Below are 24,260 nucleotides of genomic sequence, written 5' to 3' on the forward strand. Positions count from 1 at the left end.
CTTGTCGGAGTATTTTTTTAGAGTGCTGGTGTCTGAGCACTGAAGGGGTCAGCATGAATATGAGTGGTGGCCTGAAGGATGTGCTAATGTCTCTCCCGCCTCTCCGCCTGCTTAGTATCACAAAGGCTTCGTTAGCATTAGCAGCAGAGTTGTGCTGCCAAAACAGCCCTTAATTAGCACACATTAGCATCAGAGTGAGCGGCAGCAGGATGTGGAGACGCAGAATCTAAATCAAGTCCATTCAGGGTTTGATGGTAAAACCAAGAGTTATTGGTAGATGTTTGGTTTAAGTACAACTAGAAGCGCTTTTGTGAGACTTTGTACCTTCGGGCTACAAAATATCCTACGACTTCCTCTTTATTACTGACAAACCAACTTAACGTTAAAATACATTTTAGACTTTAATACAGCAGCACTTAGCGTTAATTTTACAGGAGCCATTTTTTGGAATTATTATCCTAATGTTTTGACTATTAATTATTTTATTTTTTACTTATGTCTTTATGTTATTGTTTGCTTTTTGAGGTGTTGTAAATAAAGTTTCTCCTAATATAATTTTCTGAACATAGCACTTATATTATTCCCCTGCTGCTACAGGAGTAATAAACAGTATTTAATATTTATATTAATGTAAATGTAGTGAAATATGAAGTCATGTTCTTTACAGTCACAGTTGTTGAGAGATATAAAAGTGTAACTTTGAACACTTTCTGCGTTTTTCTGATGCAACCTCACTGGGTTTTTTTGCTGACGTCAGCGCCGGCGTGACGTAGATCAGCACCCGAGTGATTAGACAGTACCCGAGCGCGCGACTCAGCTCCCCCCCCACCCCCCTCTCCCCCCCAACACACACACACACACACACACACACACTCCGCATCCTGCCGCTCGCGCTCAGGTTCGCTCCTCACTGACAACAAGCCGCGCGAGCTCCGACAAGTCAGCGACAAGGTAACGAAGTGAAGAGGAGACAGAACGTTCAGGTTTGACATCAAAGGATCCGCTGCGGGTTTAGAACGTTTTACCGAGAACCGACCGAACGTGGGAGCCCCGCACGTGACCGCACGGGTTTTAAACACAGTTAAGGTGTGTGTGTGTGTGTGTGTGTGTGTGTGTGTGTGTGAACGGGTTTTACTGACGCTGTGGGGACAGAATATAGACGTGAACCAGTTAAGTTAAAGCTCAGCACCTGGTTTAAGTTAAAGGTCAGGGTTAGTTTAGGTGGTTCTGGTTAAAGTTAGTCAGCAGGGAAGTCAGCAGGGAACTACTTAGTGTGAGGCTAAGTGTAGGATGTAGAGCACCTTCTGTCCTCCACTGTGGTTTATCCTCTGATCTCCATGCTGTGAGGATACTTTACAGCCCTGAGGCTCCCTGTTCATCTCTCAGGACTGAAGCTGCTGATATTCTATATGTTTCTTATTGTCCACAAACCCTGAATGGATCCAAACAGCTGCTGTGAGGCGTAAAGACCTGCTGGAGCTCCAGATGTGGACGACTGACATTAAAGAGCCTTTTTTTTAATTAATGTAAATGTTTGTGACTCATATTTAGATTTTTTTCCTCTGCGTTGTCTTTAATTTGGGTCTCATGCTTCTCCACAGTGACCATTATTCTTGTTTTCACTTTCTAATCTTACATGAGCATTAGCCTCCACTAGACTCTCACTGCGCTGCCCTGGTTTCCCTCTGGTGTTTATGTTCTTGTGTGTATTGGTGTTTTCTGTGGGATCAGTGAAGTATCTGTCTACCTGGGAGCTCGGGGGCCGATGTTCTGACGAAGCAGAGTGTTTCTGATGATACTGACATTTACTCTCCGCTGTAGGATCCAGCAAGAGCAAAGAGCAGGAGCTGTGGAGGAGCCTGCCTCACCGGTTCGTCCAGACAGGAGGAGCGAGAGGGGACTCTGCGTCTGCCGGGGAGCCTGCAGGGTCTGTTTGTCCAGGATACTGCTGCTGCTGCTGCTTCCAGGAAAGGAAGCGGGTGGAGGAGCCGTGGCCGATCTGCAGCCATGCACCGCTTAAGGACCACAGTTGCGAGGCTTCGGCCTTTAACGGCTGCACAGACAGCCCAGAGCCACTCACGGCCCAGACTGCTGGTGAGCGAGGGGGCCTTAAGGACGTTTCAGCCCGCCAGGCGCCTGAACACATCGGTGGCGGCGGAGCCCTTTCTTAACGGCACCAGCTCTAACTATGTGGAGGAGATGTACTATGCATGGCTGGAGAATCCCAGGAATGTGCACAAGGTACTGTACATCTTCCCGTGCGTTTGATGTCACACCTGTGTGTTCTTTTGCGCTTGAAGCCTGCAGGGCCGTGCTCGCACATACATGCAGAACAGGTTCAGTGCTCCTCAACGAGTCACAGTCAATGTGATGTCCAGGACTGAACGCTGGTCCCTTTACTCAGAGTCACCCCTCACCTTCCTCCAGAGGGGCCTGAAAAGATAAAAACCAGTTCAGGTGCTCGTCCAAAACTCAGTAGGGCAAAGGTACAGACAGTAGTGGTGCTGTGTGTGTGTGTGTTTGTGTGTGTGTGTGTGTGTGTGTGTGTGTGTGTGTGTGTGTGTGTTTGCTTTTGGGGAAAGTAGGAAAAGTGAGGGAATGACAAACCCTGTGAATGAGCTGTCGTCATGAATAGAGTCGCGCCGGTTATTTTACTTTAACATGAGTTGAGCAAGAAAACAAAATGTAGTTTTAACCATTGAAATATAACAAAGCTGCACGTCTTAGGCTTCGAAACAGAGGAGATCTGAAGGGAAAGCAAGTCCTTGATGTCACTGAACAAGGTCTGTGTTTCAAAGGTATAGTTAAAGGGTCAGTACGCCCCAAATTATTTAAAAAGGAAAAACAATGTCCCTGCCACCAAAGAGATAACGTAGATAAGATAACATCTGTGTGCGTCGGACTGCTGAGGTCTCATATTAGCTTTGGATGAACTTTGGAGTGTATTTTTACACAGAATGAGGGCTGTGGACTACAAATACTACTGCTAGTACCATGAATTCTCCCACTGGAACGACTTCTGCTTGTACTATAAGATGAGAAAACAGAAAACAGAAGGATAAGCAGAAAAAACAAGGTGACATAATCACAACTATTACAAAACGTTACAACCGGTTGAGATTAAGCCGTGGGATAAATCTGTGAGGAGGGATTTTAAAGAGGACACTTTGTTTTGAGGCCGAGGGGTCCCATATGTAGAGCTATAAGCATTTCTTAATGCTTATAGTAACACAAACATCCCTTTTCATGATCCCCTTCAGCTGATAAATAATACTTATTGATTGTGTGAGAGGGGGGTTCTGTGCTTTTAAAGTATAACTTTTGGTATTTTCAAACATGGCGCCTACTTTTACACATTCTGGTGTCTAAATGACGAGTAGGTACAAAAAAGATTTGGAATTGGTCCAGTAGATCACCTCAGCTGGCAGAGCCAATACAGGCTGCAACATGATCCTTTGGGACATCCGAAACAATCAAAATACACCCACTGAAAGTGTTGAAGCCACTGACAGGCTCAGATTGTTATTCTAAGTGTCTGACAGCACAAACCACAACCACAAACAGCTGTTATATCGCTCTCTGCACACACACCAGACTCCATTCACAAAAACAGGGATTTTACCTTGCAGTGCATGGGAGTGGCTGGTCTATTGCTGCCTCCATTGGTTAGCTTGTTTGTGTTATTATGAGTTACACAAATATTGTGTTGAATCCAAACTAACCCTTTAAAACACCAAAATCACAGAACAGCACGAACAAACCAAACTGATCGAGGCATCAGTAGATCAGCAACTGCTGTGTTCTGTGAGGTAAAATCACTGTTTTTGTGAATGGAGTCTGGTGTGTGTGCAGAGAGCGATATAACGGCTGTTTGTGGTTAAACCAAAAGGGTCCAGGTCTCTCTCTGTAGGGATCCTTTCCCATTTGAGTCCAGTTTGTGGCTGCCAGCTGAGGCACCAACTTCAGTTGTTGCACTGGCATGTTGCTTTATATACTGATATCATAGCACTGCTCACTTAACAGCACAAAGTTACAACTGTAACTGCTGTAAAGGAAACAATTTAGGTTTTCCTCCACAATCAGCCACAGCCTGAAGATGAACTGATTTACTGACTCCAGTCCAGAAACTTTCTCCAAGTCAGAAACGACCTAATTCTCATGATTTAATTAGACAGTCAAAACAACACTGAATGGCTCTTTTCAATCCAAGCCCAGAATTAAAAACCGGGATTTACAAACAAATCTTCTAAATGAATGAAGAAAGAAAAGGTTGCCAAGCTTAGCGTGAACTTTACACTCCACTTTTGTTGGGCCAAGTAGAACAACATCAGATTTACAATCAATCAGCTGATAAAGATCATTAAATGGATCAACCTGGAACCGTTGGACACAGGGCGTCACGCTGCAGAGCCGCCATAAAAAAAAAAAAAAAAAGTCCAAACAAACAGTGTGTGAAAGACGGGCATGCTGGGATGTGGCTCCACTGCTCATGTAAAGACTTTCATAAGGGTTTGATCGAGTCGGTAAGAGCAGTCACAGTCTGAGGGGAGCGAGCTGCGTTAGTGTGCTGCCAAGTGTTACAGAGTCATGGTGAAAATGTTACGTCACACCTGAACCTGTAAGCTGATACCTCACTACAAGTGTGAATAAGCTTCCTCCACGCTGTGACAACACTGATCTTAAAAGCCTCTCACAGCCTTAAAGCAATTACTCTCCTCTCTGGTTGGACACCGGGATGCAAGGTCAAACGTGTGTGTGTGTGTGTGTGTGTGTGTGTGTGTGTGTGTGTTTTCAGCCATGTGAGCAGAATGGCCACGTTTACATACACTAATGTTATTTCTAATATTCACGATGTGATATTTTGTGTGGATATTCTGAAAAACGTCTTCTGAACGCAGCGTTTTCCAATTAAGACGTTGGATATTTGTCTATAGTGTGTGTGTGTGTAGTGGAGGTCTATAGTGTGTGTGCTAGTTAGTCAGTGTGTCAGTGTGTAGTGGAGGTCTATAGTGTGTGTGTGCTAGTTAGTCAGTGTGTCAGTGTGTAGTGGAGGTCTATAGTGTGTGTGTGCTAGTTAGTCAGTGTGTTAGTGTGTAGTGGAGGTCTATAGTGTGTGTGTGTGTGTGTGTGTGTGTGCTAGTTAGTCAGTGTGTCAGTGTGTAGTGGAGGTCTATAGTGTGTGTGTGTGTGTGTGTGTGTGCTAGTTAGTCAGTGTGTTAGTGTGTAGTGGAGGTCTATAGTGTGTGTGTGTGCTAGTTAGTCAGTGTGTCAGTGTGTAGTGGAGGTCTATAGTGTGTGTGTGCTAGTTAGTCAGTGTGTCAGTGTGTAGTGGAGGTCTATAGTGTGTGTGTGTGTGTGTGTGCTAGTTAGTCAGTGTGTTAGTGTGTAGTGGAGGTCTATAGTGTGTGTGTGTGCTAGTTAGTCAGTGTGTTAGTGTGTAGTGGAGGTCTATAGTGTGTGTGTGTGCTAGTTAGTCAGTGTGTCAGTGTGTAGTGGAGGTCTATAGTGTGTGTGTGCTAGTTAGTCAGTGTGTCAGTGTGTAGTGGAGGTCTATAGTGTGTGTGTGCTAGTTAGTCAGTGTGTTAGTGTGTAGTGGAGGTCTATAGTGTGTGTGTGTGTGTGTGTGTGTGTACTAGTTAGTCAGTGTGTCAGTGTGTAGTGGAGGTCTATAGTGTGTGTGTGTGTGTGTGTGTGTGCTAGTTAGTCAGTGTGTTAGTGTGTAGTGGAGGTCTATAGTGTGTGTGTGCTAGTTAGTCAGTGTGTCAGTGTGTAGTGGAGGTCTATAGTGTGTGTGTGTGTGTGTGTGCTAGTTAGTCAGTGTGTTAGTGTGTAGTGGAGGTCTATAGTGTGTGTGTGTGCTAGTTAGTCAGTGTGTTAGTGTGTAGTGGAGGTCTATAGTGTGTGTGTGTGCTAGTTAGTCAGTGTGTTAGTGTGTAGTGGAGGTCTATAGTGTGTGTGTGTGCTAGTTAGTCAGTGTGTCAGTGTGTAGTGGAGGTCTATAGTGTGTGTGTGTGCTAGTTAGTCAGTGTGTTAGTGTGTAGTGGAGGTCTATAGTGTGTGTGTGTGCTAGTTAGTCAGTGTGTTAGTGTGTAGTGGAGGTCTATAGTGTGTGTGTGTGCTAGTTAGTCAGTGTGTCAGTGTGTAGTGGAGGTCTATAGTGTGTGTGTGTGTGTGCTAGTTAGTCAGTGTGTCAGTGTGTAGTGGAGGTCTATAGTGTGTGTGTGCTAGTTAGTCAGTGTGTTAGTGTGTAGTGGAGGTCTATAGTGTGTGTGTGTGCTAGTTAGTCAGTGTGTCAGTGTGTAGTGGAGGTCTATAGTGTGTGTGTGTGTGTGCTAGTTAGTCAGTGTGTCAGTGCGTAGTGGAGGTCTATAGTGTGTGTGTGCTAGTTAGTCAGTGTGTTAGTGTGTAGTGGAGGTCTATAGTGTGTGTGTGTGCTAGTTAGTCAGTGTGTCAGTGTGTAGTGGAGGTCTATAGTGTGTGTGTGCTAGTTAGTCAGTGTGTCAGTGTGTAGTGGAGGTCTATAGTGTGTGTGTGCTAGTTAGTCAGTGTGTCAGTGTGTAGTGGAGGTCTATAGTGTGTGTGTGTGCTAGTTAGTCAGTGTGTCAGTGTGTAGTGGAGGTCTATAGTGTGTGTGTGCTAGTTAGTCAGTGTGTCAGTGTGTAGTGGAGGTCTATAGTGTGTGTGTGTGTGTGTGTGTGTACTAGTTAGTCAGTGTGTTAGTGTGTAGTGGAGGTCTATAGTGTCTATAGTATCTCCTCTGGAGGTTCACAGATCTTTAGTTCCTGTTTCTACATCCACTGTTGTTCTGGATCAACATGTTTTCTGTCTTTATTTAGTCTCATCTGATGGAAAAATCCACAATCTCAATACTTTTCTCACTGATTCTGCTTTATTGACTTCTGGAACCTTTTAGCTGAGGTTGGACAGATTTTAGGGACATGAAGAAGAAGAAGATCCTCCAAGAAATGACGTCACCAGAAGAGAAAACGTGGATGCAGATGGAGCGTTTAGAGAGCAGAGTTCAAAGGGTTAATGGGAGTATGGAGCAGGAATATTAGTGGAAAAGTAATTGTCATTAGCCATGTAACCAGCTTAGTAGGAATATCTTCCTTTGTGGAAAAAACTGGAATATTATTTGCATGTAAACGTCATCACAGGTGATCCTACATGCATGCATGGACTGGCAGACAATAAATTGACAGCTGGGTGGATCACAGTGAAATGTGCCACAGATATGATGTTAGACAGACTTAAGGTCAGTTTGGTGATCTTATCCCAGGACAGGTATCAGGTAAAACATGTAGAGCTGCAGTGATTAAACTATTTTGATAATTAATTAAATGTGCTTAAAGTTCTTACATGTGTTCCTGAGTGTGGTCTTTATATTATACAGCAGTAGATTTCATATTCTCGGGTTTGGAAATGTTGTTTGAACAAAACAAAGCATTTGGTGAAGTCAGTTTAGGCTTTAGGATATTGCAGCAGGTTTATTTCACCTTGTTCCAAAATGTTTTTAGCCCAAACGAATAGAGAAATGACCCATGACAATGATCCTCAGCTGTGCTAATTAGCAAATGTCAGCATGTTAAGATGGAGAACATGGTGAATGTCAGCTTCTTCATGTTGCTGTGTTTGTGTTTAAATGTTGGATGATTTGCCTCCTCTCACTCCCTCTCCTGTGTCCCCCTGCAGTCCTGGGATATATTTTTCCGTAACGCCAACGCCGGGGCTCCGCCGGGCGCTGCCTACCAGAGCCCTCCTCCGCTCGGTGGGACTCCTCAGGGGGTGGGCGGTGTCACGGCGCTGATGGCGGCTCAGCCCAACGTGGAGAAGCTGGTGGAGGACCACCTAGCAGTGCAGTCACTCATACGAGCATACCAGGTAAACTACAGACACACCTGGTGCTGTCAGAGAAACTTATCAGAGCGACTGTAGTAAAACCACGTGGGCTTTATCTTCCGTACAAGATATCCTCCAGTGAAATGATAAGGAAGAACAGATTGTCTTTGTAGTTCAATCAAATAAAGGCCCATTTTTGTGGTCTTTAAACCTGGGCCTTATTAAATACATGTTTTTGGTTCTAAATGGCTCCAACTTAATCTTTTGGATGAACTGCCCCCTTAAAGTACAGGCTGAGATTGTTGTTCCAAGTATGTGACAACATTAAGGGACGGTTCACACCAGACTCCATTGACAAAAACAGTGATTTTACTGCACAGAACATTGGAGTCGCTGATCTACCGCTGCCTCGCTCGGTGGGTTTGTGTTATTGTGTGACTTTGGTGTTTTAAAGGGTCAGTTCGTATCAGCACAATATTTGTGTGACACACAATAACACAAACAAACAAACCGAATCAATCAGTGGGTGTAACAATACATTGATGCTGTTGGTTTGCTGAACCAACAGCATCACACCAATATGAGATACTTCAGGTGTTATAGGTGAAATATTCTTTCAAATAGATAAAAGAAATACGACAGAATAAACATTATAGTGAGGCGCAGCGTTTAGAAAATTAACTGTACTTGTATTCACATTAGCATCTTCACATTAAGACTGTGCAAGTGTTGCATTAATAATTATTGTTATTATTCTAACATAGAAAGCAGCAGGGACCTAAAGCCAATGTGAGGGTTATTATATTATTAGAGATATTATAGTATTGTTTTATTTCTACTGATGAATTAACATGTAATTTCACTGTTGGAGTTCGTCTGGATGGAACAAATGACAGCAGCTGCTGAAGTACATGTGTCATCATTAGTTTAATGAGCTAATGGCTTCTTAAATGGACATTAAATGGACGGTGAGCCTTTTTTTAGCAGGTTTCTCTACAAACTTTGACCCATATCTGTGTCTAGCATGCTTGCTGACAGGTGGACACACATGAGGAAGTCTTACAGGAAGTAGTCAGCAGTTCCAGACAGACGCTAAACAGCTGGACCTGTGTGTGTGTGTGTGTGTGTGTAGGTACGAGGGCATCACATAGCCAAGCTGGACCCCCTGGAGATCAGCTGTGTAGACTTTGACGATGCCCCGTGTACCGTTGGCTTCCAAAACGTTGGTGAGGAAACTAAAGCTTCTGTTTTCCTCTCTGTTCCTGTCCCTAACAACTCTTCCCGTCATTTTGTTTTTGGATCCCTCTTGTCTTAAAATACTTCATCTCTTTGGTTTGTCCCACCCCCTCCTTTCTTAGGGTTTCCTGCTGTTTTTACCACTTCTTTTATTTTCTTTGTCCACGTGACACACCCATCAAATCCCTCATCTCCATCTTGAGTAATCCCTCCTCCACCTCTTTTGTTCACCCCTATTGACCCACACTCACTCCGCCCTCCATGGAGTATACTGTCACCGGACCGTCTGGGCATCACGGCCGCAGACCTGAAGCCCACACCTTCTGAAATCATCTCCTCCCACAGTAAACTGAGTGAGGAGATAAAGAGGAGCTATGCACACGAGACCTCATTAGTCTAATCCAGCCACATGGCGAGCTCTAATTAAAAAAAATAAACTGTCTAAAGAAATATAATTGGTGGTTTAATTGGGGATGTTTGTTTATTTCTTTTTGCAGCTGTTTCAGGGATAGTTCATTTAAACCTGGACCACATATTTACAATAAGTTTGGTGTCTAAATGAGTCGTAGTTCTGGGCCCTTGACGCATCGGAAACAGTGATGGCACTTTGTCCTGACGTTTTAATGACTTTATCAATCACAAAACAATCTGCAGATTGATTAATAATGAAAGTTTAAGCCTCTCTAGTGTTTAAAACTTTGCTGAAAGAGACACAAAAGGCCCACGAGTATTAGCAGAGGGAACTTTTACGTATCTTTACAGTCATTTCAGGGGTCTTTTGCCTCCAGCCAGACTAAAGACCCCTGAAATGGGCAGTTCAACCACTTGCAGAGTTGTTTTAAGGCTCCAAACAAATTAAACTGCAGACTTAATAGATTCTTCTTATAGAGGACGATGGGTTTTTGACTTTCTAAGAAACCACTAACTGGATGAAAATCAATTAAAGAGCCAGCCAGAAAGACAAAGCTAGTCATGCTAGAGGAGGATGTTCCTTCTGCTAACCTAAAACCTGCTACTCAACACTTAAATGTAATATATGTATTAGCCATCAATGAAGCTACTAGATAGAATATATGACTTATTTCTAAAGTACGCTGTATTAGGAGGTGGTGCCTTTTATTTGTTTAGTTTGACTAGTCTATTATTCATTAATGTCTTTATTCGCTCCCTGATAAGTCACATTTGCTCTTGCGCATGTACCCTGTTGCTCTTATCAGCACATACTTTATAGCCAGTTATAGTTTCTGAGGAAGCACGATAAGACAACATGCCCTGTGGTTGTTAGTTTGGGAGCTGTCGTGGCTGCAGATACACGAAGAAGAGTTTGGGAGCATGTTAGCATGCTGACGTTAGCATGTTAGCGCCAAGCGCTGCTGCTGTGCATGAGTGCTGCTTAGTTTTGTCCAGTTTTATCAGCGTCTTTATGTATTTCACCGCTTTATTCTTCATTAATGTCCCTTTTCACGTCCTGATAAGTCACATTTGGTCTTGCACACATGTATCCTGCTATTCTTATCACCACATGCTGTGCAGCAAGTTATAGTTTCTGGGGAAAAGGGAAAAGACAAGATGCTTTACTAACACAGTTCTTTCTATACCTGTGTCACGGCTGAGTTCAGTAAGCATGGACGCAACATTGCAAAGAGTTAGAGCGAGTTGGAAAGTGTGTGTGTGTGTTTTGTTGTGTTATGCATGCCAGCAGCTGTGAACTGTCATTGTGCCTGATGAAAAGGTTGGGCCTCTGAGTTCAAAAACAGGTGATTGTCATGAGGTGTGAGGTGTGATGGGATGTTTCCACAGTTACAGCCGTGTTGTTCACTTTCACCGAGTCCTGCTTTGTCCTGGCGGCGCTGAGGTTCACAGAGGTCGAACAATAGGTCGGTGTCGGGGTCCAAATCGGCCTGAAAGAATAAATGAGAAGCTGTGTGTGACACTTAACCCACAGTGTGTGAGTTTGTGTCGCCCCACCTCTCTCATTATGAAGAACACCTGTGTAGTCTGGCTGCTGGAGGAAGGATGAGAGCCTCAGATCTTAATATTACCATTAAAAGCTCTGTTAGGATGTCTCTGGTCTGTGTTTATCTTTAGCTCACTAACTAAGGAGCACAGCACAGAGCTGGGGCTGTCTCTGGTCTCTTCTGTATTGGCTTTCATTTCTTCTGGGGGTTTGACTCTCAGATTATTGACTTGCAAGGGTTGTCTTGCTTGGAAAAGCAATTTGAGGGCCGGCTTGGAGCTTGCATGCTGATGTTAGCATGTAACCGCTGTGCAAATTGCAGCACAGAGCCGCTAGTATTGCCGTAGACTCTCAGTCTTGTCCATTTTTATTGGTCTTAATGTATTTTACCTGACTTTTATTCACTGATGTCCTTATTCGTGCCCTGATAAGTCACATGAGGCAGTTCGAGGGCAGGTTTGAAGCCAGTGCCTTCTCTTGAACCACTTCTTCTTGTTTTGTCAGCTAAAGAACGTCTCTTTGCGACGAAAGATTGGTGTCAGAGCAGAACCAACACTTGGCTGGTCAGGCTACAACATGGGAAGTCATGTACGCGAAGAAGAACACACAACGTGGTATTACAGGCATTCTTGCATAATAAGTTGTTATGTGGTGAAGTGGTTATAGAGAAGTAACATTTTCAGTCATGACTTATTAATTAAAAAGCCACTGCAGCTAACAGCTAGCAACATTTTCCTCAGACGTGAAATTGCGACTCACCATCCACCAGATAATTAACTTCCGTGGCCACCTTTTCAGAAAACATCAATGACGTGAATACCACAAGAGGGGTTCATGTGGAACACGGTAAACACAACCCATGAGAACCATGAGAACCACTAACGTCAGAGTTTAGATTATCAAAATTAAAATAGCCTTAAATAATTTACGTCTCTTCTAGGAAAAATGATTCTATGTATCATGTGGCAATAGTTAAACGTCTATCAAATCATGCTATGATCAGTTTCTCATTATTTTGGCACAGATAGCCGTTAGCTTGCCGACCCCTGGCAGCAAGCCCAAAAAAGTTTTACCTTCCAACAACAACTTGATCCCTGCCATCCCTGTCCAATGTCTGTGTTCCTGGAGCTTCACTAAACTTGTTTATCAGTCGCAAGGTCATCACGTAGTTTTGTGTTTGTTGGTTTTGTGGCCTTTTAGTATCTCATCTTTCCACGTGCTCATTTTACACAAACTATTTGCAGAAAATGTGCCACAGCGTGATTAGTATTCTGGATATATGATCACATGGTGCAGCCTGAACATAACGGTCATAAACCTTGTTGGGCTGGAAGTTTTGCACTAGCGGAGACGATGCAGTGACGTGATGAAAATTGGTTCCTTAAAGGTTCTTACTAACTGTGACCCAGCACCGGCACCGGCCCAGAGCCAGAGTTAGGTGTGCGCCGGTGTAAAAGGCGTTGTGTGTTTTTGTTGGCTCCTTCTAACCTTTGCTCAGCAGCCGATGGGATCAAACAGGATTAATCCGGGCTTATCGGCGCCTGCTTCATTAAAATGTTACTGTGATTAGATTTCACGCGACTTGATTACTCTATTGGATCGCTCTGCCTTTGAATCATCAAAGTAAACAAGTTCAGTGTTTCTATGTGCGAGGCTGGTCACAGAGGGGGGGGAGGAAAGTCTAAAGATCCCTTATGCAATGCAGAGAGCTGACTCTGGCATATTGGATTGAACCCCCCCCCCTCCCTCCCTCCTGTACTCAGCACTAATTTGCTGACAGAGATGTACAAACACAGACATAGATACAGCCCTCCTCCCCCGTCCCCTCCTCTGTTCCATATTGTCTTATCTCTGCTCGGTGCAGCAGGGACATCATGTGCGGTAGATAAACACAAGCCACCCAATAATGTCTCCGACTGCTCCTCCTCAGAACACAGACGCTGCGTTTCACCGGCAAGTCCAACCAATTTCTGCAGCCATGTTTGTTTTCTTATTTGCCTTCAGCCGGAGGCACCGACTGCTTATCTGCACGATGCGGGTTGTTGCAAGACGTTTCTGAGTCTAGACTCACTAGATTAAGTTTTATTAGCGAAGTCTTTCTCTTCACTTTAAAAAAAAAAACAATCAAACTAAACAGAAAATTTAAGGGTTACTATTGTAATAATCGTTTAAGTCACTTTTCCTGCCTTACGTATGTGATAGTAAACTAAATATTAGTATTTTGACTACAAAAAAATCTATATAAAGACATTTAGGGAAGTTGTGACGTGCATTTTGTGCAAGTCTGACATTTCATAGACTGAAAATTAATAAGAGATAAAGAGATAAAGCTTTTTATTGATCCCTCAGTGGGGAAAGTTTGCTGTTACTGCAGCTCAAAGCACAGACAAAGCACACGATTGACAGATGGAGAAAATAATCTGCATAACTTCTGTCTTTAAATATTACAAATAAATAAATAAAACATAAATAGCATTAAAACTTTTGTTAACACTCTTTTTACAGGATTGTAGTTTCCTGATAAATTCTTAGAAAGTCTTAGAAAGGACAGTGTGGTTTCTATAAGGAGAATAATGCTAATGTTTACAATAATAAATTACTAAAATGACTGAAACAACACATTATTATTTGTATTTTCGTCATGTAAGATGACACAAACCTCTCATAATAATGGTATAATTATACTGAATACTTATTGAAGTGGTTTGCAAAGACAGAGGGGAAAAAAAGGAAGGAATTTTAATTGCAACAGCTAATTAAAATCGAGCAGCAAACAAAGATCATGTATGGAGGTGTTAGAGGAGAATGCAGGACTCGTCTGATCTTGTTTGGGAGGTTAGTTCGGAGCCTCGGGGTCCCGCTAGAGAACGTTTAGCCATTTTGAGATTGTAATCAGTTCAGCTTTGATTCTGTAGTGACCACAAGAGAGCTTTTGTCTCATGAGGATATAATTAGAAATAAGACTCAACGGGAAACAGGACCCATTTTATACACAAAGGTCATTTTACTGGTAATGAGGCGGAGTAACACAGACTATAGCGACATGGAGTCTTTTATGAAAGATGTTTTTGAGTTGCATGCATTGCATTGTGGGACAGTTTGATTTTATGTTCAGTTTGTTATTATGAGACGTTATCGGGGAATTAAGATGTCGCCCACATCATGATTTACATAATATATCTGTGCAATAATAGTAATAACAACTAACTAACTAACTAACTTCTTCTTCTCATCGACTATCAGGAGGCGGCCCTACATAACATGCCGGTCAATAATCAAATAATCAGTCCAAAATCAATAACTAATAATAATCAATAACACCATAACGTAGTTCAGGAGATCAAATCCCCCTGCATTCACAACAAAAATCAAAAATTCCCTTTAGAGCTGCTGCGATTAATTGATTAATCGATTGGTCATTCAAAAGAAAATTAATCTGCAACTGTTTTGGTAGTCGATTGATTAAAAATCTTGATTTTTAGACTAATCGAGCAGGTTAATTGATACAGAGGACATCCGTTTGTTGCAGCTGTAGTTCCTTTACAACAAAATGATAGATTTGATCTTAAAGTGCAGGTGCAGGTGCAGCATAATGTGTTTTATTCCTGCCTGGAGCTTTTCAGACTAAATGTAATCTGCCGGCCTCGACAGCTGCTCAGATCCAAATAAAGCAGCAGGGATCACAAATTCCAGGAAATCTTGAGTTCTTCTTTTATGTCTCCTTTCCTTCTCTTTTCCCCGTTTTCCTCCCTCACATTGACCTGATTTTCATGCCCGTGCTTGTTCGGCTGGCTTTTTTCCCCCTGATGTCGATGTTGCTGCAGGTTTTTACGGGTTGGCTGAATCCGACTTGGACAAAGTGTTCCGGCTTCCCACCACCACGTTCATCGGAGGCAATGAGAGCGCTTTGCCGCTCAGAGAGATCATACGACGCCTCGAGGTAAAAGAGGCTGAAACAGGTTAAAGGTGTAAAAACAATAACTGTGTTTGTATTACACCCCTCATGCAGAGAGTGTTTCACAGAACAGGCTTCAGAACAATACTGAGCAGAAAGCAAAAAAATAAACAATAAGTACATTAAAAGCCTGAATAAAAAGATGCAAGGCGTTCCAAACCTTAAAATCTGAGATCTGCACGACAACACGCATCAAACACAGGTAGACTTTCCGCTCTGTGACTAAATGTCGGACGGCTTTTGAGGTAAATATTTGTGCCTAAATAGTCACATAATAAAAAACTATGCTGAGGTTTTTGGTGCTGATTCTTTCCCCCAACCTGAACCATCACCAGACAAACGTTTTCACACTTTTTATTTCATCATTAAAGTGCTGCCCAGCAAAACATCCCACTTAAAACATTGAGGGCCCCAAAACGTGGGTGTGCTCCCAGTTATTGGGCCCCACTAAGTATGTAATACAAGCTCACACACACACACACTGCTGTGTTGCTAATTAAATAGCTATAATGTGCTGATATTTACAAGGAGTTCAACTTCATGTCGTAAAGACGTTTAATTTAAAACCATTAAGCATCCAAATGTACTTTTATGTTTGACCTTTAAGTACCTTTAATAGCAAATACTACTAATGTTGTGATTTAACAATACTAATTAGATCAGAACTTCCTGAGCTGCATTAAGGCTTGAATTGATTAACTGTTGATAATATGTTAAAATGACTTTAAAATTGGGAATAGATCAACGATTTCTGCCTGAGGATCTGAAACTATGTGCAGAGATCAGAAAAAAAACTTACAAATATTGAATAATATCTCCAAATTAATTCAAAAACATACTGTGAGGCAGTTTAAGGATGTTTGTTTAATCTGTTTAGACAGTCTCGCCTCAGATTAGACCCACTACCACGTCCTGGTCTTTCCCTCTCTCCCCCAGATGGCCTACTGTCAACACATTGGAGTGGAGTTCATGTTCATTAACGACGTGGAGCAGTGCCAGTGGATCAGGCAGAAGTTCGAGACTCCAGGACTCATGCAGTTCACTCTGGAGGAGAAGAGGACTCTTTTGGCCAGAATGATCCGATCCACCAGGTCGGTCTGTGTTTCTTCACATTCATAGGGTGTGTGGAGTTTGGGGTGGGATCGATGGGATGGAGGTCTGAGACGCAATATGAAGCAGCAGCTCCGTCGCCTGTTCGCAGGTTTGAGGAGTTTCTCCAGAAGAAGTGGTCCTCGGAGAAGCGATTCGGGCTGGAAGGCTGCGAATCGCTCATCCCGGCCCTGAAGACCATCATCGACATGTCCAGTCAGAGCGGAGTGGAGAGCGTGATCATGGGGATGCCTCACAGGTGAACGTCTCTTATAAACTCTGGGGATGTTTATGGCTGGATGGAAGATCCTAGAGGCAAAGTCCGGCCTCATTATCTCCAAAAAAACCTGAATTTTCCCACCTTTTTCCGTCTGCAGAGGGAGGCTGAACGTGCTGGCTAATGTGATCCGGAAGGAGCTGGACCAAATCTTCTGCCAGTTCGACTCCAAACTGGAGGCTGCCGATGAGGTAAAAACGTCCTCTGCTGAGACAGCTCACAAATGATCACCTTATGACTTGTTTTGATTGATCTGTCTCCTGGATGTAACAAAGCCAAAGACAAAACCAAAAGATATCCAATTTAAAATCATAAAAGAGAGAAAATCAATTACCCCCCCCACAGTGAGGAGTCCCAGCACGAATGGTAGCAACACACTGATCAATATCAGTATAAGTGTCGGCTTTATTTAGAATATTTTCACTACTTTACTTTGCCATCAGGGGGAACTGAAGCCGCGCTCTCTCCACCAGACTCCATTCACAAAAACAGCAATTTTACCTCGCAGAACAACAGGGGTTCTCTGGGCTACCGCCACCTCAATCAATGAACTAGTACTTTAGTTTGAACCCGAACTAACGGTTTAAAACAGCAGAGTCACATAACACAAGATAAAATAATATAAAATAACACAAGTGATGGAAGAAGTGGGAGACTAGACACTCCTCAGTTCTGCAAGGTAAAATTACTGTTTTTGTCAATGGAGTCTGGTGGCTTTGAAGCAAGCAAAGACAAATAGAACATTTCTTCAATTCCCTGTCAGAAAGGGCTGTCTGACAGCCATGTAAAGCTGTGAAAATATTCTAAATATAGTGTACACTTACACTGATATCCACTGCCCAGTGTCTGTGTCGGGACTCCTGTCTGTTTCACCAAACTGGGGTTGTGCTGACCATCATTACCCCATGTTACTGTCTCTTTAATGTTTAACTGACTATCAATATTGTTGTTGATTAATTACATTTTAAATTACTAATCTATTCAGCCACTAGCAGTAGCCAGTCTGCTTTAACATGCTAGCTTCTGCTCTTTCCTGACTTTCTGCTCTCAGGGTTCTGGCGATGTCAAATATCACTTGGGGATGTATCACAAGAGGATGAACCGGGTCAGCGACCGGTTCATCACCATGTCGCTCATGGCCAACCCGTCCCACCTGGAAGCAGTGGACCCCGTGGTGCAGGGGAAGACCAAAGCTGAGCAGTTCTACTGCGGAGACACCGAGGGCAAGAGGGTACGCTGCACCGGGCCTCCACGTCAGCAACAGGAGAAGAAGAAGTGTCTGTAACGTGTTTGTAACCTGATGACTGACTTCACAGGTGATGTCTATTCTGATGCACGGCGACGCTGCGTTTGCAGGACAGGGCATCGTGTACGAGACGTTCCACCTGTCCGACCTGCCGTCCTACACCACACACGGCACCATACATGTGGTGGTCAACAACCAGGTAACCGTACAGGCTCTGATTAGAGAGAGAGAGAGAGAGAGAGAGAGAGAGAGAGAGAGAGAGAGAGAGAGAGAGAGAGAGAGAGCCCTTTCTATGGAAGTCTATGAGAAAATGAGCTCTATCAGCTTTATCAGCTCAGTGAACATTTTCCTGATGAGTTTCTACTCTCAGTCTCTAGTTTACAGTCTTCTTCAGCACAGCAGGATGTTCGTTTAGTAAATTATGGTCCCATTTAGAGGAAAATAGACCAGGAAGAGGGGCGGAGCTACCTGCTCACTGACCAATCAGGGGCAGGGAAAGATGGTGACGGCTTTAAAACCAAGATGGCGAATATTACAGTCTATGCTCAGATCGCAAAAACCTGTAAAAATAATTGCAATATGACTTCTTTCTGCACGTCGTTCAGTCTGAAAATGTAATGAGGAAATGAATAAAAGCATAAAAGCGGCGTGTGATTTGATAATTGATGACGTAGTGACGCTCTCCTCCACACAGATTGGTTTCACCACAGACCCCAGGATGGCTCGCTCCTCTCCGTACCCTACCGATGTCGCTCGGGTCGTCAACGCTCCCATCTTTCACGTCAACGCCGACGACCCAGAGGCCGTGATGTATGTGTGTAAGGTTGCAGCCGAGTGGAGGAACACTTTCCACAAAGACGTGGTCGTAGACCTGGTGAGTGTGGGGGGGGGGGTGTCGGTTGTGCATTAGACAGTTTTAGGATTGTTTTACGGTGATTATAGAACATCAAGACAGCTGAGTGAGTGAGGAGACAAGAAACTGTGACTGAACATGATCTGTCTTTAGTTTTTATAGCGTTAACACCCATTGATAGTCTTCTCATGTTTGGAAGCTGCAGTGTGGTTTTTTTGGGGCTGCAAACGTTCTGATCATAGTCATAATAAGATCATTAGTATAATAAGGCTTCATAGGTCCCTGGGGGGGAATTCATAAACCACCCAGATGTATGTAGAGTAATATATAGTCAAGTCAAGTTTCTTTATTGTCATTATGCAGGTATAACGAAATAGTGCAGACTCCCGGCAAGGCACATACATACATAAACCAGAATAAAATATATATATATAATATAGATTATAAAGAAATAAATGATGTTGGCTCCATTGAATGCAATAAAACTTCATCAAAACAAGACGTTTGTTTCATTCGTGTTGTAAATTCACTCACATTTTCTTTCGGGGAGAAAGAAGACAGACCTTTAAACATTCTAAACGTTATAACCTGACAATGTGAGGAAGAGGAAACTGTGGATTTGTGGTAATTGTGCACAGATTAGCATGTACGGAGCCTCTCAGTACTTCAAATGAAGTACCTGGCCTGGTCTCTCCGCTGTGACTAAACTGTCGCCTCTTCACCTTCAGGTGTGCTACCGACGTAACGGCCACAACGAGATGGACGAGCCCATGTTCACTCAGCCGCTGATGTACAAGCAGATCAAGAAGCAGAAGGGAGTCCTGCAGAAGTTTGCTGAAAAGGTCATCGCAGAGGGAGTCGTCACGACACAAGAGTTTGAGGTAAAGCGGCGCTAAAGATGCTGCTTAAGGAGCATGTAGGGAAATATGCAAAAGATGTTCAGAAAGTTTGGATTTATCATGTTGCAAATTTCATGTGACAGATTTTAACAGTTAAAAAAAAACACAACACACTGACCTTGAGAGTTTTCTCACTCTGAAGGCCTCGTTTCTATTTAGAGACAGACTGAAGCGCCTTCATTAAAAAGGTAGAAGAGTGTGACAGTTGACAGACTTTTCTGAGGCTGTTGGCTCTTTTTGCTAAAAAGTGACTTAACTCACTCCTCTCTCTCTCTTTCAGGAGGAAGTAGTCAGGTACGACAAAATCTGTGAGGAAGCGTACGCTCGCTCCAAAGACGAGAAGATCCTTCACATCAAACACTGGCTGGACTCGCCGTGGCCCGGTAGGAGCCTCCTTTCTTTAGTTTATGAATCCTAAATATCCTTTGCAGCACGTAGTCTGGATATTCCTTCAGTGAATGTAGATGTAACGTGTGTCTGTGTGTCTGTCTGTAGATTTCTTCACACTGGAGGGGCAGCCTAAAACTATGAGCTGCCCTTCCACCGGCATCCCTGAAGAAGAGCTCGGCCGTATTGGAAAGATCGCCGCCTCTGTTCCGGTGGAAGACTTCACCATCCACGGCGGTAGAGTCCCCTCTTCCCCCGCTTTCCACGCACGTCTTCTGAACTTGCCGTCAGTCTCTTATAAATCCTGCTGGTGTTTCAGGTCTGAGTCGGATCCTGAAGGGCCGAGCGAACATGGTGAACCAGCGCGTGTGTGACTGGGCTCTTGGGGAATACATGGCCTTTGGCTCTCTGCTTAAAGACGGGATCCACATACGCCTCAGTGGACAGGATGTGGAGAGGGGCACGTTCAGGTAAAACATGCACAGGAAGGGAAATCCACCACCACGCCTCAGTGTGTGTGTGTGTGTGTGTGTGTGTTCAGCTTTAGTATCCATGTGGAGATGTGTTCAAAGGCTTCTGTAAAACTGATTTCTTCCTCCTGGAGAGCTTTATGGCCCCAGTGTGGACCCTGTCCGCTATTTTCAGATCAAAACCTCAGTGACACATGTGACACAATATCCTCATCCTCTTTTTTCTAGGCTGCTTGTTGCATGCAGACGTGCTACTGGAATTTCAAAATAAAGGCGATGGATCATTACACCCCTAATATACACACATATAAGTATATTCTAGTGGTGACACCATATAATCAACTACTTTACGATTGAATATAAGATTCTCATCTCATTCACAAGTAGTCCCATTGGTGGAAATGTGTTAATAAAGCAAAGGATCGCTCCACTCAGGCTTTGTGTTGGTGCTGAACGTCTGATTTTACTCAGAAATATTTCAGACACTTCAGGCGTCACTGCATGACCTCACCTGTCCTTCTTTTTGTGAAAGTATTTTAATTCTGTGTTTCAGCTCTTTTGTCTGTTGTGGAATCAGAATATGGATCACTGAGCAAAGAAACACTTCCTTTGGGGACATCTCTTAATCTGAAATATTACAGTAAAGGAAATTCTGTTTTACTGACCGTCATCTCTTTTCTCTGGTTTCCTTCACAGCCATCGCCACCATGTTCTTCACGACCAGAACGTCGATAAGAGGATCTGCATCCCAATGAACCACATCTCCCCTGACCAGGCTCCTTACACTGTCTGCAACAGCTCTCTGTCTGAATACGGAGTACTGGGTGAGTAGTACAAACGCTGCATCCCTCCAGAGAACCTCACGGTACTTTTACGCGTCTCTGAGTCTGATGGAAAGTGTTTATGCTCCTGGTCTCGGTGCAGGTTTTGAATTGGGCTTCGCCATGGCCAGTCCCAACGCGCTGGTCCTGTGGGAGGCCCAGTTCGGAGACTTCCACAACACGGCTCAGTGCATCATCGACCAGTTCATCAGCTCCGGTCAGGCCAAGTGGGTCCGACAGAACGGCATTGTGCTGCTGCTTCCTCACGGCATGGAGGGAATGGTAGGAGCTGATAAAAAACAGATTCTGCTTTTATCTCTGGAGCAGCTGAGTCGTCTCGGGGTCAATTCTTGGTTTTCCCTCCTTTCTTTCAGGGTCCTGAACACTCGTCTGCCCGCCCTGAAAGGTTTCTACAGATGTGTAACGACGACCCCGATGTTTTCCCTGTGAGTTTGTGTACATTCACTGGATATGAGCAGATTATACACTCTTACAGTTCACTACAAACACCAGAGCTTATCAATACTAACTTCATAATAATGATAATAATAATAATAAACTTATAGAAGTAGAAACAATAAAAAAAATGAATAAAAACAAACTACATAATCATCCCCTCATAATTCTCTAATGTGTTTCCATCCAACAAAAGTTTATGATGCTCCAGATAAAAAAAGGCACTCATAATAAATGACTAAGTGAAACTTATAAAACAGGCAGAGATCCTGAGTACAAGTCTGCAGTGTTTATGTAATGACCTGCTCACTGCCACAAGGGGGAGACAAACGTTTGCACTGCAGCTGTAAGGTTTATATAATAATAATAATAATAATAAGAAACCATGAATATAATCCATAACAACATTATACTGACGGCTACATCCTGCAAAGCATTACAGCAACTGTAGCAGCAAAGTTTACAATGTGGTCATGTCCCAAACAGGAGTAAGACAAACCATACAAACATGTTTTAACTTTAAACAAAGTGTGGACATTAGTTAGAATTAGTTAGAAGGCGGGAGCAGCTAAAGTGTCGGACTTCCATACACAGAAGTCCTGTCTTCTAATCCCGTTATTCCTCCTTTTTCAGAAACTGTCAGAGGACTTTGCGGTGCGGCAGCTGTACGAGTGTAACTGGATCGTCGTCAACTGCTCGACTCCTGCAAACTACTTCCACGTTCTCCGCAGACAGATCCTGCAGCCCTTCAGGAAGCCCGTAAGCGCCGCACCGTGACGCGTGCCCCCCCTCAACGCACGGCATAACGTGGTTCAGGTCACTGAAACGGCTTCTGTGCTCTCTCTTTGTCTCCTGAAATGCAGCTGATCGTATTTACTCCCAAGTCGCTGTTGCGTCATCCTGAGGCCAAGTCCACCTTCGATGACATGCTGCCAGGTGAGTACAGACGGAGGACAAAGTACAAACATGTAAAACTCCTCTTCTGTGAAATATAAGGTAGATTCTGAGGGTTTGTGTGTGTTTATTACCCCCCCCTCCCAGGCACCCACTTCAAGCGTGTGATCCCAGACGACGGGCCTGCAGCCGCCAGCCCAGAGAAGGTGAAGAGAATCGTTTTCTGCGCAGGAAAGATCTACTACGAGCTGAGCCGTGAACGCACCAACAGGGGCATGGACGACACCGTGGCCATCGTCCGCATCGAACAGGTAACGCCACAGTGTGTGTTTTGGAGGTGGTGATGGTGACATACATCTCCTGTGAGTTGTAACCCAGTCAAATAAATATTTTTAGATTCAGTGTGACGTAAACAATTTTAGGAAATCATTAACTCTTTAACAAACATAAATCCACTAAGAAATCACAGATGTTTCTTATAGTCCAGAAACTTGCCTGAAAATCATCACGTTTCTACGTTTTCTTCATTATCAAAATAATCCCGTGATCGTTGTCTTTACATTCAGGGGAACTGCAGGTAGCTGATTCAGCTCACTTGGCAAATAGCAGATCAAGAACAGGACTGAAGCTGTAGCCAACAGCTGACACTAATTAAGTGTTAATACATCTTGTTTACAACCCCCACATCTCCTAAATTATGGGAACTAATTCTAAGTGTGTGACAGCATCCGTTATATCGCTCTCTGCACACACACCAGACTCCATTGACAAAAATAGTAATTCTACCTTGCAGAACATGGGAGCTGCTGGTCTAGTTGCTGTGCTTTTGGTGTTTTTATGTCTCTTTTAAACCCTAAAGTTACACAATAACACAAAGTAATGAACACTTTGATGTGGCTGTAGGCCAGAAACACACATATACTGCAACGTTAAATAGCTGTTTTAGTGAATGTAGTCTGGTGTGTGTGCTGTTTGTGGTTAAACCAAAAGGATCTTCCAGGTCTCTCTCTGTAGGGATCCTTTCCATGATGCTGTCACACACTTAGAATAACACTCTGAGCCTGTCAGTGGATCAAACAAGCTCTTTTACTGGATCTACTGTGATCAGGTGCAGTTGTCCCAAAGGATCGTGTAAAACACTTTTTGTACCCACTAGTCATTTTGAACCTGAAATATGTGCCCCAAATCAAAGTGCTCTTAAACATTCCCCTTTCCTTCCAGCTCTCACCGTTCCCGTTTGACCTGCTGAAAGCGGAGACTGACCGTCATCCAAACGCTGATCTGGTTTGGTGTCAGGAGGAGCACAAGAACCAGGGCTACTACGACTACGTCAAGCCACGAATCCGTACCACCATCAACCGCTCCCGCCCCGTCTGGTAAGGTCGACTTCGTTGGTCCCAATGAAACAAATACATTCATTAAACCTCTCAGCTGTGAAGATCCTGTACCTGTGCTCGTGTGTGTGTGTGTGTGTAGGTATGCTGGCCGTGACCCTGCAGCAGCTCCAGCTACCGGGAACAAGCAAACCCACCTGACGGAGCTGCAGCGTTTACTGGACACAGCGTTCGATCTGGAGGCATTCTCAGGAAAGCAGTAAGAGGAGGGCGACGCCTCCCTCAAACATCCAACCTGCCCCTCCAGCGCAGGTTTTACCCCACAACACTGGTTTTACCCCCCCTCGCCTCTCCAACACTTTGCATTGACGTGTTTTTTCTCAATATATTTACATATCAGACCAGCTTGAAACAGAACGCACAATGACTTCTAACACTGTTACCATGCAGACCTCGTGCTCACACTGATGGACACTCTTATATATTACAAAAATGTACCTGCATTGAATGTATGAATTTATACTAAATAAATGTGGAAAGCAAAGCG

The 24,260-nt window shown here is 43.7% G+C and overlaps 1 protein-coding gene across 1 annotated transcript; it reads left to right on the plus strand.

Moving 5' to 3' along the window:
- The first annotated feature begins 867 nt into the window (after positions 1 to 867).
- ogdhb (oxoglutarate dehydrogenase b) lies at positions 868 to 24,260 on the plus strand. The gene is made up of 23 exons (XM_070850365.1): positions 868 to 951; positions 1,822 to 2,241; positions 7,693 to 7,881; positions 8,972 to 9,065; positions 14,857 to 14,972; positions 15,924 to 16,078; positions 16,189 to 16,335; positions 16,454 to 16,544; positions 17,405 to 17,584; positions 17,670 to 17,798; positions 18,294 to 18,473; positions 19,181 to 19,333; positions 19,632 to 19,734; positions 19,847 to 19,975; positions 20,058 to 20,208; positions 20,905 to 21,032; positions 21,133 to 21,311; positions 21,404 to 21,475; positions 22,119 to 22,244; positions 22,349 to 22,421; positions 22,527 to 22,690; positions 23,601 to 23,755; positions 23,856 to 24,260. Exons 2-23 carry the CDS (start codon positions 2,008 to 2,010, stop codon positions 23,974 to 23,976), a joined length of 3,069 nt encoding a protein of 1,022 aa, XP_070706466.1. The 5' UTR covers positions 868 to 951; positions 1,822 to 2,007; the 3' UTR covers positions 23,977 to 24,260.

This window comes from Pempheris klunzingeri, chromosome 19 (assembly GCF_042242105.1).
Source record: "Pempheris klunzingeri isolate RE-2024b chromosome 19, fPemKlu1.hap1, whole genome shotgun sequence".
NCBI lineage: Eukaryota > Metazoa > Chordata > Actinopteri > Acropomatiformes > Pempheridae > Pempheris > Pempheris klunzingeri.